Source organism: Prenolepis imparis, unplaced genomic scaffold (assembly GCF_030444845.1).
Source record: "Prenolepis imparis isolate NDT839.2.m4 unplaced genomic scaffold, iyPreImpa1.0 SCAF_4, whole genome shotgun sequence".
Lineage (NCBI taxonomy): Eukaryota > Metazoa > Arthropoda > Insecta > Hymenoptera > Formicidae > Prenolepis > Prenolepis imparis.
This window is the reverse complement of record NW_028141162.1, coordinates 18,184,598-18,196,844: the sequence shown is the minus strand read 5'-3', so window position 1 is coordinate 18,196,844 and position 12,247 is coordinate 18,184,598. Positions and strand designations below refer to the sequence as shown.

The 12,247-nt window shown below is 35.8% G+C and overlaps 2 protein-coding genes across 3 annotated transcripts; one reads left to right on the top strand and one right to left on the bottom strand.

Annotated features, from left to right (window-relative positions):
- Nucleotides 1-746: 746 nt before the first annotated feature.
- LOC145935323 (glucose-induced degradation protein 4 homolog) lies at nt 747-3,780 on the top strand. 2 transcript variants are annotated; one of them, XR_014425200.1, is made up of 4 exons: nt 747-1,304; nt 2,312-2,479; nt 2,572-2,882; nt 2,994-3,780. XR_014425200.1 is itself a non-coding variant. In XM_083036533.1 (4 exons), the coding sequence occupies exons 1-4, from the start codon at nt 1,158-1,160 to the stop codon at nt 3,055-3,057; spliced, it is 612 nt and encodes a 203-aa protein (XP_082892659.1). In that variant the 5' UTR covers nt 749-1,157; the 3' UTR covers nt 3,058-3,780. The 2 variants fall into 2 exon arrangements, 1 of the variants encoding a protein (XP_082892659.1); XM_083036533.1 differs by having other exon boundaries at nt 749-1,304; nt 2,572-2,804.
- Nucleotides 3,781-6,456: 2,676 nt separating this feature from the next.
- On the bottom strand, nt 6,457-10,930 carry Rab40 (RAS oncogene family member Rab40). Its single transcript, XM_083036530.1, has 4 exons — nt 10,225-10,930; nt 9,485-9,678; nt 9,165-9,387; nt 6,457-8,234 (listed from the first exon to the last, which is right to left on the bottom strand). Exons 1-4 carry the CDS (start codon nt 10,382-10,384, stop codon nt 7,924-7,926), a joined length of 888 nt encoding a protein of 295 aa, XP_082892656.1. The 5' UTR covers nt 10,385-10,930; the 3' UTR covers nt 6,457-7,923.
- Nucleotides 10,931-12,247: the final 1,317 nt, after the last annotated feature.

Sequence of the window (12,247 nt, the reverse complement as noted above, 5' to 3'; positions counted from 1 at the left end):
AAAATATACAAAACGCCATATTACTGTGGCCAACCAATCACATTTGGTGTTGTTACCCCCCCTACTTAAAAGGCTTTACACTCCCTCCTGTTAGGGTGCCATCACATGGGGCGTAACTTGCGTAAGCGTAATCAGCGGATCGCCAATCACCGAGTTATTCCGATAGAGCCCTTCGTCGAGTTCTATCGGAATAACTCGGTGATTGGCGATCCGCTAGTTACGCTTACGCAAGTTACGCCCCATGTGACGGCACCCTTATTTCTTACCTCCATGATTAGAGCAAACTGACGTCATTGAACGTCAAAATGTCATTTTACCGTCTAATGACGTCACGACGTCAAAATGATGACGTACGCTTGCTACTTGAAAAGTTTTTGCAATACCGTCTTTCCAAATATTAAAATCATGTTATTGGAACGAAAGACAAAACTGCGCGTGCGCATCGTACGATGCGCACGCGCAGTTTTGTCTTTCGTTCCAATAACGTGATTTTAGCGTTTACCATATCTGAAGACGGTATTGCGAAAACTTTCTATTATTCTTTACGATTACTTGAATCCTAAAAAAAAAAAAAAAATAAATAAATAAATAAAACTGATTCGATTAGGATTTTTTCATCATATTCCACGCGAGAACTTGGGAAGGAAGGAGGAAGGAGGGGGAAAAGACTATCCCGGCGCGATAAAATCCGTGCGAGGGGGGTAAAAAAATTTTCGCGAGAAAATTAACGATTCACGAGGAGGGGGGAAGGGGAGGGAAGGGAAGGGAGAGACGCGATACCTCGGGAGAGATTCCGGGTTCCGGGAGTTCCTCCTCGGCTCCTCCTCGTGACATGTAAATAAAGGTCGCGTTCGTCGTCTCGTGGGTCTGGGTTCGAGACTTCGCGCATAAAAAGCATCCATATCTCTCGCGGAGATTTGACCGGCAGTCATTGCGACATCATTGGTCCTCTCTCTTTCTCTCTCTCACTCTCTCTCTCTATCTCTATCTATCTCTTTCTCTCTTCATCGTGATATGCGGGGCGCCGCGTCGTCGTCGTCGTCGAGGTCATCGTCGTCGTCGAGGTCATCGTCGTCGTCGTCGTCTTCGTGAACCTCGATCGCTCGAACGTCGTCGTGTGTCGTTTGCGAGAGGGACACCAACACCTTTACCGAAGGATGCCGGTGAAGGTCGACGTGATTCCGCCGCCGCCCGCGAACTCGAAACAGCCCGGTGTCACCAAGTCTCTGTTGTACAACGGCTCGCGCTTTCAGGGCTCGCAGAAGTCCAAAGGCAACAGTTACGACGTAGAGGTGGTCTTGCAGGTTAGCCCTCCCCCCCTTCCTCCCTCCCTCGCTTTTTCGGAAATTGCGCCACAAAATTGAAGCTCGCGTCTTGTATCTCTCCTGTAGAGAGAGATGGATTATCTTCACTGTTTTAAGTATATCTTCACTTAGTTTAATATATAGAGATACTTTAATTCATTCAGATTAGGCGAAATCAGATACGAAAAGGGCTGATGAGGACCAGGTGTAGATGTTAGGCGCAAACAAACTTGTTTTTAAACTCTTCTCTAATTTTTGAACCCTCTCCGTCCTTTCTTTGGATCATCTTCAGCAGATTGACTAGACAGAAAGTTTCTGGATATTATCTTTACTGTTTTTTAAGTATATCTTCACTTAGTTTAATATATAGAGATACTTTGATTCATTCAGATTAGGGAAAATCAGGTACGAAAAGAGCTGATGAGGACCAGGCGCAGACAAACTTGTTTTTAAACTCTTCTCTAATTTTTTAGCCTCTCGGTCCTTTCTTTGGATCATCTTCAGCAGATTGACTAGATCTTCTAATTAAAATAAGTAAAGATTACTTAAAAGCAGTGAAGATAACACCCAGAACTTTCTGATAAGAAAGAGTTATCTTCACTGTTTTTTAAGTACATCTTCACTTATTTTAATTATTTAGAGATACTTTAATTATTTCAGATTAAAATCAGGTCTAAGAAAGGCTGATGAAGGTTAGATGCAGATAGGTGCAATAAACTTGTTTTTAAATTCTTCTCTAATTATTTTTAAACCTCTTGGTCTTTTTTTAAAGATTATCTATAGATCGACTAAACTAGAAAATTTTGAGTGTCCTATTTAATTATTTTTCGTACCATCACGCTCCTAGTTTGCGTATCTCTTCCTAAGGGATTAAACTGATATAAGCCGTGTAAACGGGGTCAGTTGTTACAGAGAGTTGATTAGAGACTTTGTCATTTGTTGTCTGTAACGATTATCATTCCATTGAATCAATTCGCACACTCATATTTTCTCTTTCACCGTTGCAGCACGTTGACGAAGAGAACAGTTACCTGTGCGGATACTTGAAAATCAAGGGCTTGACCGAGGAATTTCCGACATTGACGACGTTTTTCGATGGTGAAATTATCTCCAAGAAATATCCTTTTCTGACTCGCAAATGGGACGCGGACGAGGATGTTGACAAGAAGCACTGGGTCCGTATATATACTTATTTCCCTAACTATTGTTCTATCTTTGCAGGATTGATTATCACCGATTGTACTCATCTTCTTTATTCTTGTTGCAGAGTAAGTTCGAGTCGTTCTGCCAATATGCCAAAACATTCAATTCCGACACGTTCGATTACGAGGCGCTGAAGGGAACAGACTTCGTATTTATGAGGTGGAAGGAGCACTTTTTAGTTCCCGATCACACGATCAAAGATATTAACGGTGCCTCTTTTGCGGGATTCTACTACATTTGCTTCCAGAAATCCGCTGCCACAATAGAGGGCTTTTATTATCATCGTAGCTCCGAATGGTAAAGCAATAAAGCGAGTCTGCATCCGCATATTATAAGTTAAAAGAACTAGACTTGTACACTGAGAAAGCTTAATCGGTAATACTTGATCCTTTAATATGCAAAACTTATTTAAAAAAAAAAGCATATCGAATATTACGACGACCAATGAAATATATAATTGAAGACAATTTTTATATTATGTTTTAGGTATCAGTCCTTAAATTTGAGACATGTTCCGGAGCACAGTATACAGATTTATGAATTCAGGTGAAGTCCATATCTTTGCTGAGAAAACACGCAACATTCATGTCTTTTCTCTTCTAGCACACAGATCTCATAAACGTTTGCCCGACAAATTTATCAGTGCATGTCGTAATAAATTGGTTTATATTAATCGAGTGACATTCTCCATAATCTTGGAGAGATTTGCAGCAAAAAGAAATTACAATTTTTAATATCCTTAGTCGATTATGCTAAGAATCAAAGACGAGAATTGCGTAGTGCCTATTTAGTGATCGAATGATATAATTGATTACAGAATTAATTATCATAATATTGTAAAATGCTCTTTTGTCGAAATAAATTACCTGAGATGCATATCATTTTAAATTCTGGTGTTTATTATTCGGCTTTTTGTGACAAATACTAGAATATTTGTTTATGTTTGTTGTCATTGTCCAAATACATTAAACATTTAATTTGATAATTAACTGAAAAGACATGATATATGAATTTGTTTGTGTGTAGGAAATAAGCTCAACTTTGTTTTTAAAAAAATTAGTAAAAAAAATTTAAAAAATGATAAAATAGTAATTATTCGACACTAAAATTATTTTTATTTTATTTGACTTGGGAAATTTATGAGATCTGTCTGCTATATTACGGAAGATCAGGTGTACTTGTTGTTTGAATGAAGCTGTACGTATGTCATAAAAAGAAAAAAAAAAAAAGAAAAGGAAGAGAAAACGGAAAATGATAATCACGAAAGCTATATCGAGATATTTGATTTGTATTTTATTTACGTCAGAAACATTTATTTATTTATTTTATGTGATTGATCTTTATCTTAATAACTTAACATACATATATAAAATATATGTATACCTGATTTTTTTAAGAATAGATATTAGGCACACATGTTGGCTGTTTATAAAACTTGTCATCATGTTTTTTTTTTAATTAAGTGTTAATTAAATATATCAATTTCTTCTTTTAGGAAGATAGTACTCTATTGTGATAAGCACATTATCGTACTATAACATATATATACGAGTGTGTATAAATTTACAAATGTAATGCGTAGTTTATTCTCAGATTTATATTGGCATACTACAGCTTTCATTTGCGTTTACGAAAATTCATTTCAATCACCGGTAATGTTGATATTTTAAACGGCACATGTTATGTTCTATATTATATTTTAGATATTATATTTACTAGCATTGTTAAGTACTAATAATTTTGTTTATATATATATATAATTTTTTTTTGTGCTAATACAAGTCTGCATGGTTTTGATGTTTGAGATTTGACAGTGGTTTCCTATGTAATTTTGTTCGCTGAATCCTGGCATCAGAATTTGCCTATCATGTCAGGTTTCCGAGATAAATTTTTAAGGATTTTAAAGGGGAACACTAGTACTATATGCATGCAATGACATTATCAGAAATATTTTTAAAAATTTGATGTCTATAAATGCATAAAATTAGTCAAAATCGTCATTTTTGACACCTTTAACTTTATTTATCTCAGAAACCTTACATTATTCTGCAAATTCTGAGGTCAGATTCGGATTCAGCGTACAAAAGTACCTTACTACTTTTTACTCAAACATGTCTTAAGACTCTATTATGCAGGCCTGTGTAATCTATTTAAATACTCAGAAACTAATGAAGAGCAGGAAAAATTATGTTTCTTATGATGAAGCGAATTGACAAATGTCACAAATTGGGAAATGTAAGGTGTACGTAAGATATATGATTTAATATATATCGGATTATCTTCTAAATACACTCTCTCCCTAATATTGTTAATTATGCTAAGCCGATCTTTATTATAAAATAATTTACTGTTATCATTCTTATTATTTGCGAGCTGTGCATTGTTATGTTTCTTTAAGAAGAATATCTTTATATTAGTTATCGATAACAGTTATATAAAAAAAACATGCATTGTAAAATGTCACATTTTAATTTATAATTGCGTTTTTTTTTGTTTTTTTTCAAATATATCATCTTTTTTGCAAAATTTATCAATTTCGAGCGTTTAAACGAATTTAACTTTAAATCTTGTGATACATACAATGATTTAATACTCCAGGTTTACTCCGCAATTGTTTATGAAGGGATTGTTGAAATGTATTTTACATGACATATACATATGTTCATAAATATTTCATTTATTTTTATTGTACAACTATTATATATTTTAAAAGTGAAACATAAAATAATAGAGAAGAACATATATAGTAATATAATTGAATGTAAGTCGAAGAGTTTACAGATCAGATTGCAATTGTAGTTGGAATAGATTAATAGACAAGAGTTAAATGCTCAGATTAATAAGAAAATAATGTTGCGAGGAAAACAATTTTGCCAATCTTATTTAATAGAATAAGAAATTTCGATTAAATTATTAAAATAGTTAATCCGTTAGTGTTAATTAATTAAATTAATCAACACTAATAATTAAGATTAGAAATGTGTTTATTATATATGAACATAGTAAAAAGTATACAGAGAGAACAGTCTCTCCGGATCCCTCTCTCTCTCTTCCAACAAAATTAACATTTTATTATTAAATTCGAAGCATTTTGGCAAAATTCGGGACGGTATTTTCTATTCTTCCTTTTCTCAAAAATGTGCTGCATGCTGGCCCCCTTTTTCAATTTACTTTTAGTACATATACATATAATGAATTGATTTATTATTCTTTTGACAAAATATTTATGCACAATTAATGCGAACCATTTATTAAGGAAGATTTGGTTTAAAGTAGGAAATCCGTTTGAAATTTTTACATATTGATCGACATGCATTGCATAATTAGTGTATAATGAGAAGTTAAGTTTATTTAATTATACATCTCACAGAGAGACAAGCACATTGTATGTGTGTGTGTGTGTGTGTTTTATGTTCATATAAAACAATATTATAATATAATAGTTCTATTTATATATACACATAATATAATTTAGTTAAATCTAACGTAATATATAAATACATCATCTCATGTGCTTTTCTGGCATCGAGCAATTTGTTACAGGTATACATATACATATATATATATATATATTATTATTATTATTATTATTAGAGATCGAGTGTGTTCTATCTATCTATACAATACACACACAAACGCATCTCCTGCAATCTTACATACTGTACAAGTGAAACTTAGGTGAAATTAAATAAGAGACAATACTTTTAAATAATATACTTCTGAGGGGAGGGGGAGAGGGACATTCCCTTTAAACGCGGGGAAAAAAATTCACAATTCACACGAGAGAAATAAAAATATTGAGGAAATCATCCGATCGCGATCGATGTAATATAATGTAAATATTCTCGTGCCGTAGAAAGAGCTCATTTTATTGCTCTTTGTAAAACCGTCTTCTTAAAAAATATATATGCTCTTCCACGGTCGGTGATCGGTAGTTTCCGGTAGTAAAAAGATTTTCGCGAGGATACAAGCAAGTGAAGATATATATATACATATATTTATTATATATATTTGTATATACAGGGTGTCCCAAAAGTCCTGCAACAGTCAAATATCTCAAAAACAAAGGCTTTTTGAAAAAAAAATGTTTCAAATAAAAGTTGTAGGGCTCTCGAGATTAGCTAGAATGTGCAAACAAAAATAGGGGTTTCCATTTAAAAATTTCAAAGTAAATTTTGCATGGCCTTAACAATGCTATTTATAGTCACACACTAAGTGCGTTTTCCATTTAGCGACACAAGTCGACACAAGCATCATTCTATCTTTGTTCTACATTCTATGAGAACAAAGATAGAATGATGCTTGTGTCGACTTGTGTCACCAAATGGAAAACGCCCTAATATTACTTAATGCGCCACTTAAAGCCCTACAACTTTTATTTGAAACATTTGTCTCAAAAAGCCTTCGTTTTTAAGATATTTAACTGTTGCACGACTTTTGGGACACCCTGTATAATTAATATATTAATATTATATATATATTGCTAATATATCTCGAATTAGCTGCTCTAAACTTTCTCTACGCTTACACTATCATCGTTAGTCTACGCCACAACCACTGTAGACTTAGCAAACTTGTACTTTTTTTTCAATTCATTACTCGCCTGTTTTATGTTAAACTTATGCTCGAGGAAAGAACATTTCGCACAGAGAGATACGTTTGTGGGGAAGGGGGGCAGGGGGTTACTTTTCCAACAACGGCCAAAAAAAGCGACTTATATGGATTTTAAAATATAGGCACACTCGCGCGAGTCGCGTAAAATGTATAATATCGTGTATGCGTGTATATTTTTTACTTTGTAAGTCTCCAACAGGTTTTCTTTCGCGATAGGAATCCATACGACCTCTCTGATCAATGTAATACGGTGTAATATGATATATACTTAATAATAATATTTAAGATCTTCTTTCTCTCTTTCTTCTTTATCTCACGGATGGATGGCACGTGGTGTATATATGATAATTTTCTCTCTTTTTAAGCTCGTCAACGATTCATCGTAATAATTTGTGCATGTTTGTTTACGAATGTGAAAATATATATATGATATGAAACATGCGCGCGTGTATATGTATCTTGTAATAAACGCAAACACATTGACAAGTGACAAATCGTAGAGAGAATTGTATATATTCATCCCAAGTAGCAAAAATGACGTCATTTTGACAACTAATGACGTCATTGACGTCAAAATGACGCACGCTTGCTACCTGGGATACTATCTCGTAGATGATCTAACAGTAATCGTTATTAATTATTGAGATAGTCCACGAAACGCGCGTTTGTAATTCTCCAAAAACGGGGGAAAAAGGGTGAAGAAGGGGAATGTGAAGGAAGAAGGCCCGATTGTGCTGAGTGTGTCGATTTTGTAAGTAACCAGCTACCCTGATGATTTCTTCCCTTTCTTTCTCTGTTATTCTCAAGACACTGTGCAGGAATTGCGACCGACGCAACTTGTACGTGAATCGGTGATGCTGCCGGGTGAACTTCCGGGTGTCGACAGTCCGTTGTGGCCGACCCCGACGAAGCGCAGCTTCCGATGATGAGATCCCAGACTCTTGCTGGAGCTCGACGAACGGTTGCCGTTGTAGCGCAACTGGGCCGTGGTGGTCGTCATCGCGTACGACTTCAAGTGCGACTTGATCGACTTCGGTAACGGCAGCTGATCGATGCCGTAGACCGTGGTCCGGGCCACTATCGCGCGACATGCCAACTCTTGCAGGCTGAGCACTGTACAAAGACACAAATTTAGCGATGGGATTAAGTATCTTACATGTAGGTTTCTCGAACTCTCTATGATTACTTTGAACAAAAAACCACTTTCAAGTAGACTAGACTTGGACAAGGTAGATTTGAACTCTCTATAAGTATCTCGAAAAACAAAAGCAGTATTTCCAAGTACATTCGAACCTGGATCAAGTGTGTTCGACTTTTATATGAGTACTTATGAGATATTTTACGCTTATAGATTACTCTTCGCAAGTACAATATATGAAATATTATTTCTTCTGATTATTCGAATTCTTAAGGCTCCCGGCTCCTCGCCGATCATGTTGGAATTGTGACGTCAGAGGCGAGAAAACACACGCTAAAAATTCTTAAATGCCATTTCGAAATAAAAAGGTATTTCGATGAAACAGCACTTCAGATGGGTTTAGCACACTCTTAAAATATCTCGAAAACTATTCTTTTTCTTTTATAATCACTCAACAGCTATAAAATGACTGTAATATGAGGCCCAATTCGTCTGGTCTTTACACATCCGCAGTCATTCCGCATAACAAAATCTGATATCACAATTATTTTACGGTTGTTGACTGTCAAGGGAAAAGAATAGTTTTCAAAGTATTTTAAAAGTGTGCTAAAATCATCTGAAGTTGTGTTTCATCGAAATATCTTTTCATTTAAAAATGGCATCTAAGAATTTTCAGCGTGTGCTTTCTCGCCTCTGACGTCACAATCTAACATAGCCGCGGCGAGAACCCAAGAGCCTTATATAAAAAAAAAATGAAAGATTATCGGATTTGATTCGGATTTTGAAATACATATTGAACTTAATCCCATCCCTACACAAATTACATATCTTTTTACGTAAAGAATGTCTAGTCGATCCGGGGAGAATTTCGAATAGATCACTATAGATATCTATATATGAGATACCTTTATTGGATCGCCATAATCTTTCCATGCCGTTCCTATGCAATGCCATGCGAGAGAGTTCCGAGAAGCTCTCGCGAATATTGAAGTCGCAGAGGGGCGAGACTTCGAAAAACGCCATTCGATTCTTAGCTGCATAAGTCTCTGCATCTCGTTCTCCAACTTGTCTCTTGAAAGCCAAATGCAGACGATTGCCAACCAATACTTTTGGTACACCGGGCGCGTGCTGTAATAATTTCCAATCGATCAAGATACATTCTTCATCAAACTCTTGCTGTACAATAATAGATAGTAATTGGAAAGTTGTAGATTCTGTTGCATACCTCTTCCACTTCTTTCAGCCACCTATCGATGCCATCAAAGGACCATTTATTGGTGATATCATACACCAAAAGTATACCCTGAGCACCTCTAGAATAGGACCGAATGATTGTGCAGAATCTACCTTGACCCGATGTGTCCCATAGCTGCAGCTTCACTCGTTTTCCATCCAGTAAAATAGTGGTAGTTTTATAAGCTGAAAAGATAATTAAATAATAAGCAAACAAATTTCAAGACAGACTTATTGTAGAGAATCATAACCAGATAGGGCTAGATCGCTTGATAAGTCTCTTTCTTTCTTCATTCAATGTATCAACAAATTTTGTTGAACGTCCAGGACAGACCAGATGTGTGTCAAGTGAAGAAGAAGCTCGGGAAGGTAGATATTCCTCCAAAAAAATATAAAAATAGTTTCGCAAGTTAAAGATAAGCGAATCATAGCCATTGACCTAGTTTACACCGATTGTTTGATACGCGTATCAAATAGTAAATAACTAGTAAGTTGATTCAGTTATTGGCTGATCAGCTCAAATTCACTACTTGATACGCGTATCAAGTGCTCGATGTAAACTAGGTCATTATAGGACCACATTATTTGATACAAGTCTCTCTCTCTTCCATTCAACGTATCGACAAATTCTGTTGAATGTCCAGGACAGACTAGGTGCGCACCAAGTAAAGAAGAAGCTCCGGGAGGTAGATATTCCCCTAGCAAAGAATATAAAACTAGAAAAAAACCTACCGCTGCCGCTGCAGAAGGGCGACTCCGCGGCCCCGTCTTCAAGGCCGCTCAGGATCTCCTGCTTGCCGACGTCGCTGTCGCCCACCAGGAGAAACTTGAGCAGATAGTCGTACTGTTTCTCCTGACGAGGTTTCGCCGTGCTGGCCTCACCTGCAGCCATAATATCCGCCTGAGCATACTGCAAGTAATCCAAGGAGCGACTCTCGCCCACCTGCCGCTGTCACTTCCCCCCCCGTATTCGCGATCCTGGACGTCGACCACCTGGACGACGACGACGACGACGACGACGACGACGACCACCTGGACAACGACGACGAAGACGACGCGGACCTCTGGGTGAGAGCTATCGCATCGTATCGAGGTGTGCAGAATCGCGTGGAGTCTCTCATCTAGGACCCCGGTCGGATCACGATCTCTTTTCTCTTTCGCTCTATCTATTTATCTATCTCTCTCCCTCTCGTAAGCAATATATGCAGATACCTCTAGGCTAGGCTAGGCTAGGCTGTGGATTGCGACACGATGACACGAATCATAACAAAACAAAACTGGTGGACTCCCTGCTCCCTGGCACACACTACACTTTCTCCGCTGTTTTCGCGCTTATCCCTGCCACCAGAGTCTTCTTTCCCCTTCGCACGATATATATATCTCGCGTCGCAAGGTGCGCGAATTCGCGAAGGTCGAGTGTGTTCGAGATCGCGTCGGGAGGTTCTTATTTAGGTCCGCTTTCATCAATTGTTATATATTGTTTCGTTCCTTGTAATATTATTTAAATTAAATATTTATTATTCAAAATATATATTCAAGAGCAGTGTTGTTTTAAGATGATTTTAAAATTAGCTATTAGATAAAGCGATGAGATGAAAATATATGTATAAATTCATCTTAGATAATATATATGAAGATGATTTTGTTTAAATATATCTAAATAAAATTATATGGCCATTCATCTAGATAACTTCCAGATAATATTATTTTTAAGACCGCTTATGTATATAAACACATATATTATATTATTAATATTATAAGAGTATATATTATTGCTTATCAATTAAATTAAATTAAATTTTAGATATAGCTTATTCAAGTTTAAAAAATGAAAAAGAAGAAAAAAAGAAAGTTAATAAAAAAATAGACTCAATTAAATGGGTCAGAATTTTTGACGTAAAATTATCTGTAGATGTGTTGCTATTAATTGTATGTATGTTATTATATATATATATTCTTTTTCATTATTTTTAACATTTAATTATTATTATAAATTGAATACATTTAAATTAAAAAAAAATATATTATCGCGGCGACGATAAAAAGAACAGACTCAAATTCAGGGAGAAAATTTTTGACGCGATTGGTCAATTTCTTTATAAATACTTATTACGCGTCATCATGCGTCTAAATAAACTTAATAATGCGGCATAAAGTCACATGTAAATTGGATAAGACAATAAGTAGTAATGGAATCTGATTGGTTGTCACGTGGGTTGGCTATTTATTACATATATATACTTATCGATTGAAATGCAATTGATTATCATCGGTGCTTATTAACTCTCCATTAATTTAATGTTTTATTTTTTTTTACAAAATTGAGAGAAAGTTAATTTATAAATATCTCATCGTAATAAAAGAGATGAAGAAATGCAGAGTAAAATGAACAGATTTCTTGGCATTCATAGAAAAAATAGGTTTAACAAATAAATTCCTCGTATTTTATCTGAATTCTTCTTGTCTCGCAATTATCATTTTTCGCGAAACGCATATCTTCGTAGATTTCGAGAGAAGAAGAAATGAAGAGATAATTTCTTCGCTGATAATTTCACCGCCTTCAATTCAAACGAGCCGCCGATTCGCGGTCGCCGGGTCACGTGGCGACCACCCACATTTCGGATTGTGGGTAAACAAGAAGAGAAGAGAAAATATTTATTGCGCGCGTATATATCTCGTCATCCTGTGTCGGAGTATATCATCGTCGGTCTTTCTCCTTCTCATATCATCATCATTGTCATCGTCGTCGATCGTT

What these genes read in the sequence shown, in the direction of transcription:
- Rab40 (XM_083036530.1), bottom strand. Translation starts at nt 10,384, where the DNA reads ATGGCTGCAGGTGAGGCCAGCACGGCGAAACCTCGTCAGGAGAAACAG. An exon ending in GCCCTTCTGCAGCGGCAGCG is followed by an intron (nt 9,679 to 10,224) that starts GTAGGTTTTTTT and finishes TTATCTTTTCAG; the next exon opens with CTTATAAAACTACCACTATT. An exon ending in ATTATGGCGATCCAATAAAG is followed by an intron (nt 8,235 to 9,164) that starts GTATCTCATATA and finishes GTCTTTGTACAG; the next exon opens with TGCTCAGCCTGCAAGAGTTG.
- LOC145935323 (XM_083036533.1), top strand. Translation starts at nt 1,158, where the DNA reads ATGCCGGTGAAGGTCGACGTGATTCCGCCGCCGCCCGCGAACTCGAAA. An exon ending in ACGTAGAGGTGGTCTTGCAG is followed by an intron (nt 1,305 to 2,311) that starts GTTAGCCCTCCC and finishes TCACCGTTGCAG; the next exon opens with CACGTTGACGAAGAGAACAG. An exon ending in ATGTTGACAAGAAGCACTGG is followed by an intron (nt 2,480 to 2,571) that starts GTCCGTATATAT and finishes TTCTTGTTGCAG; the next exon opens with AGTAAGTTCGAGTCGTTCTG.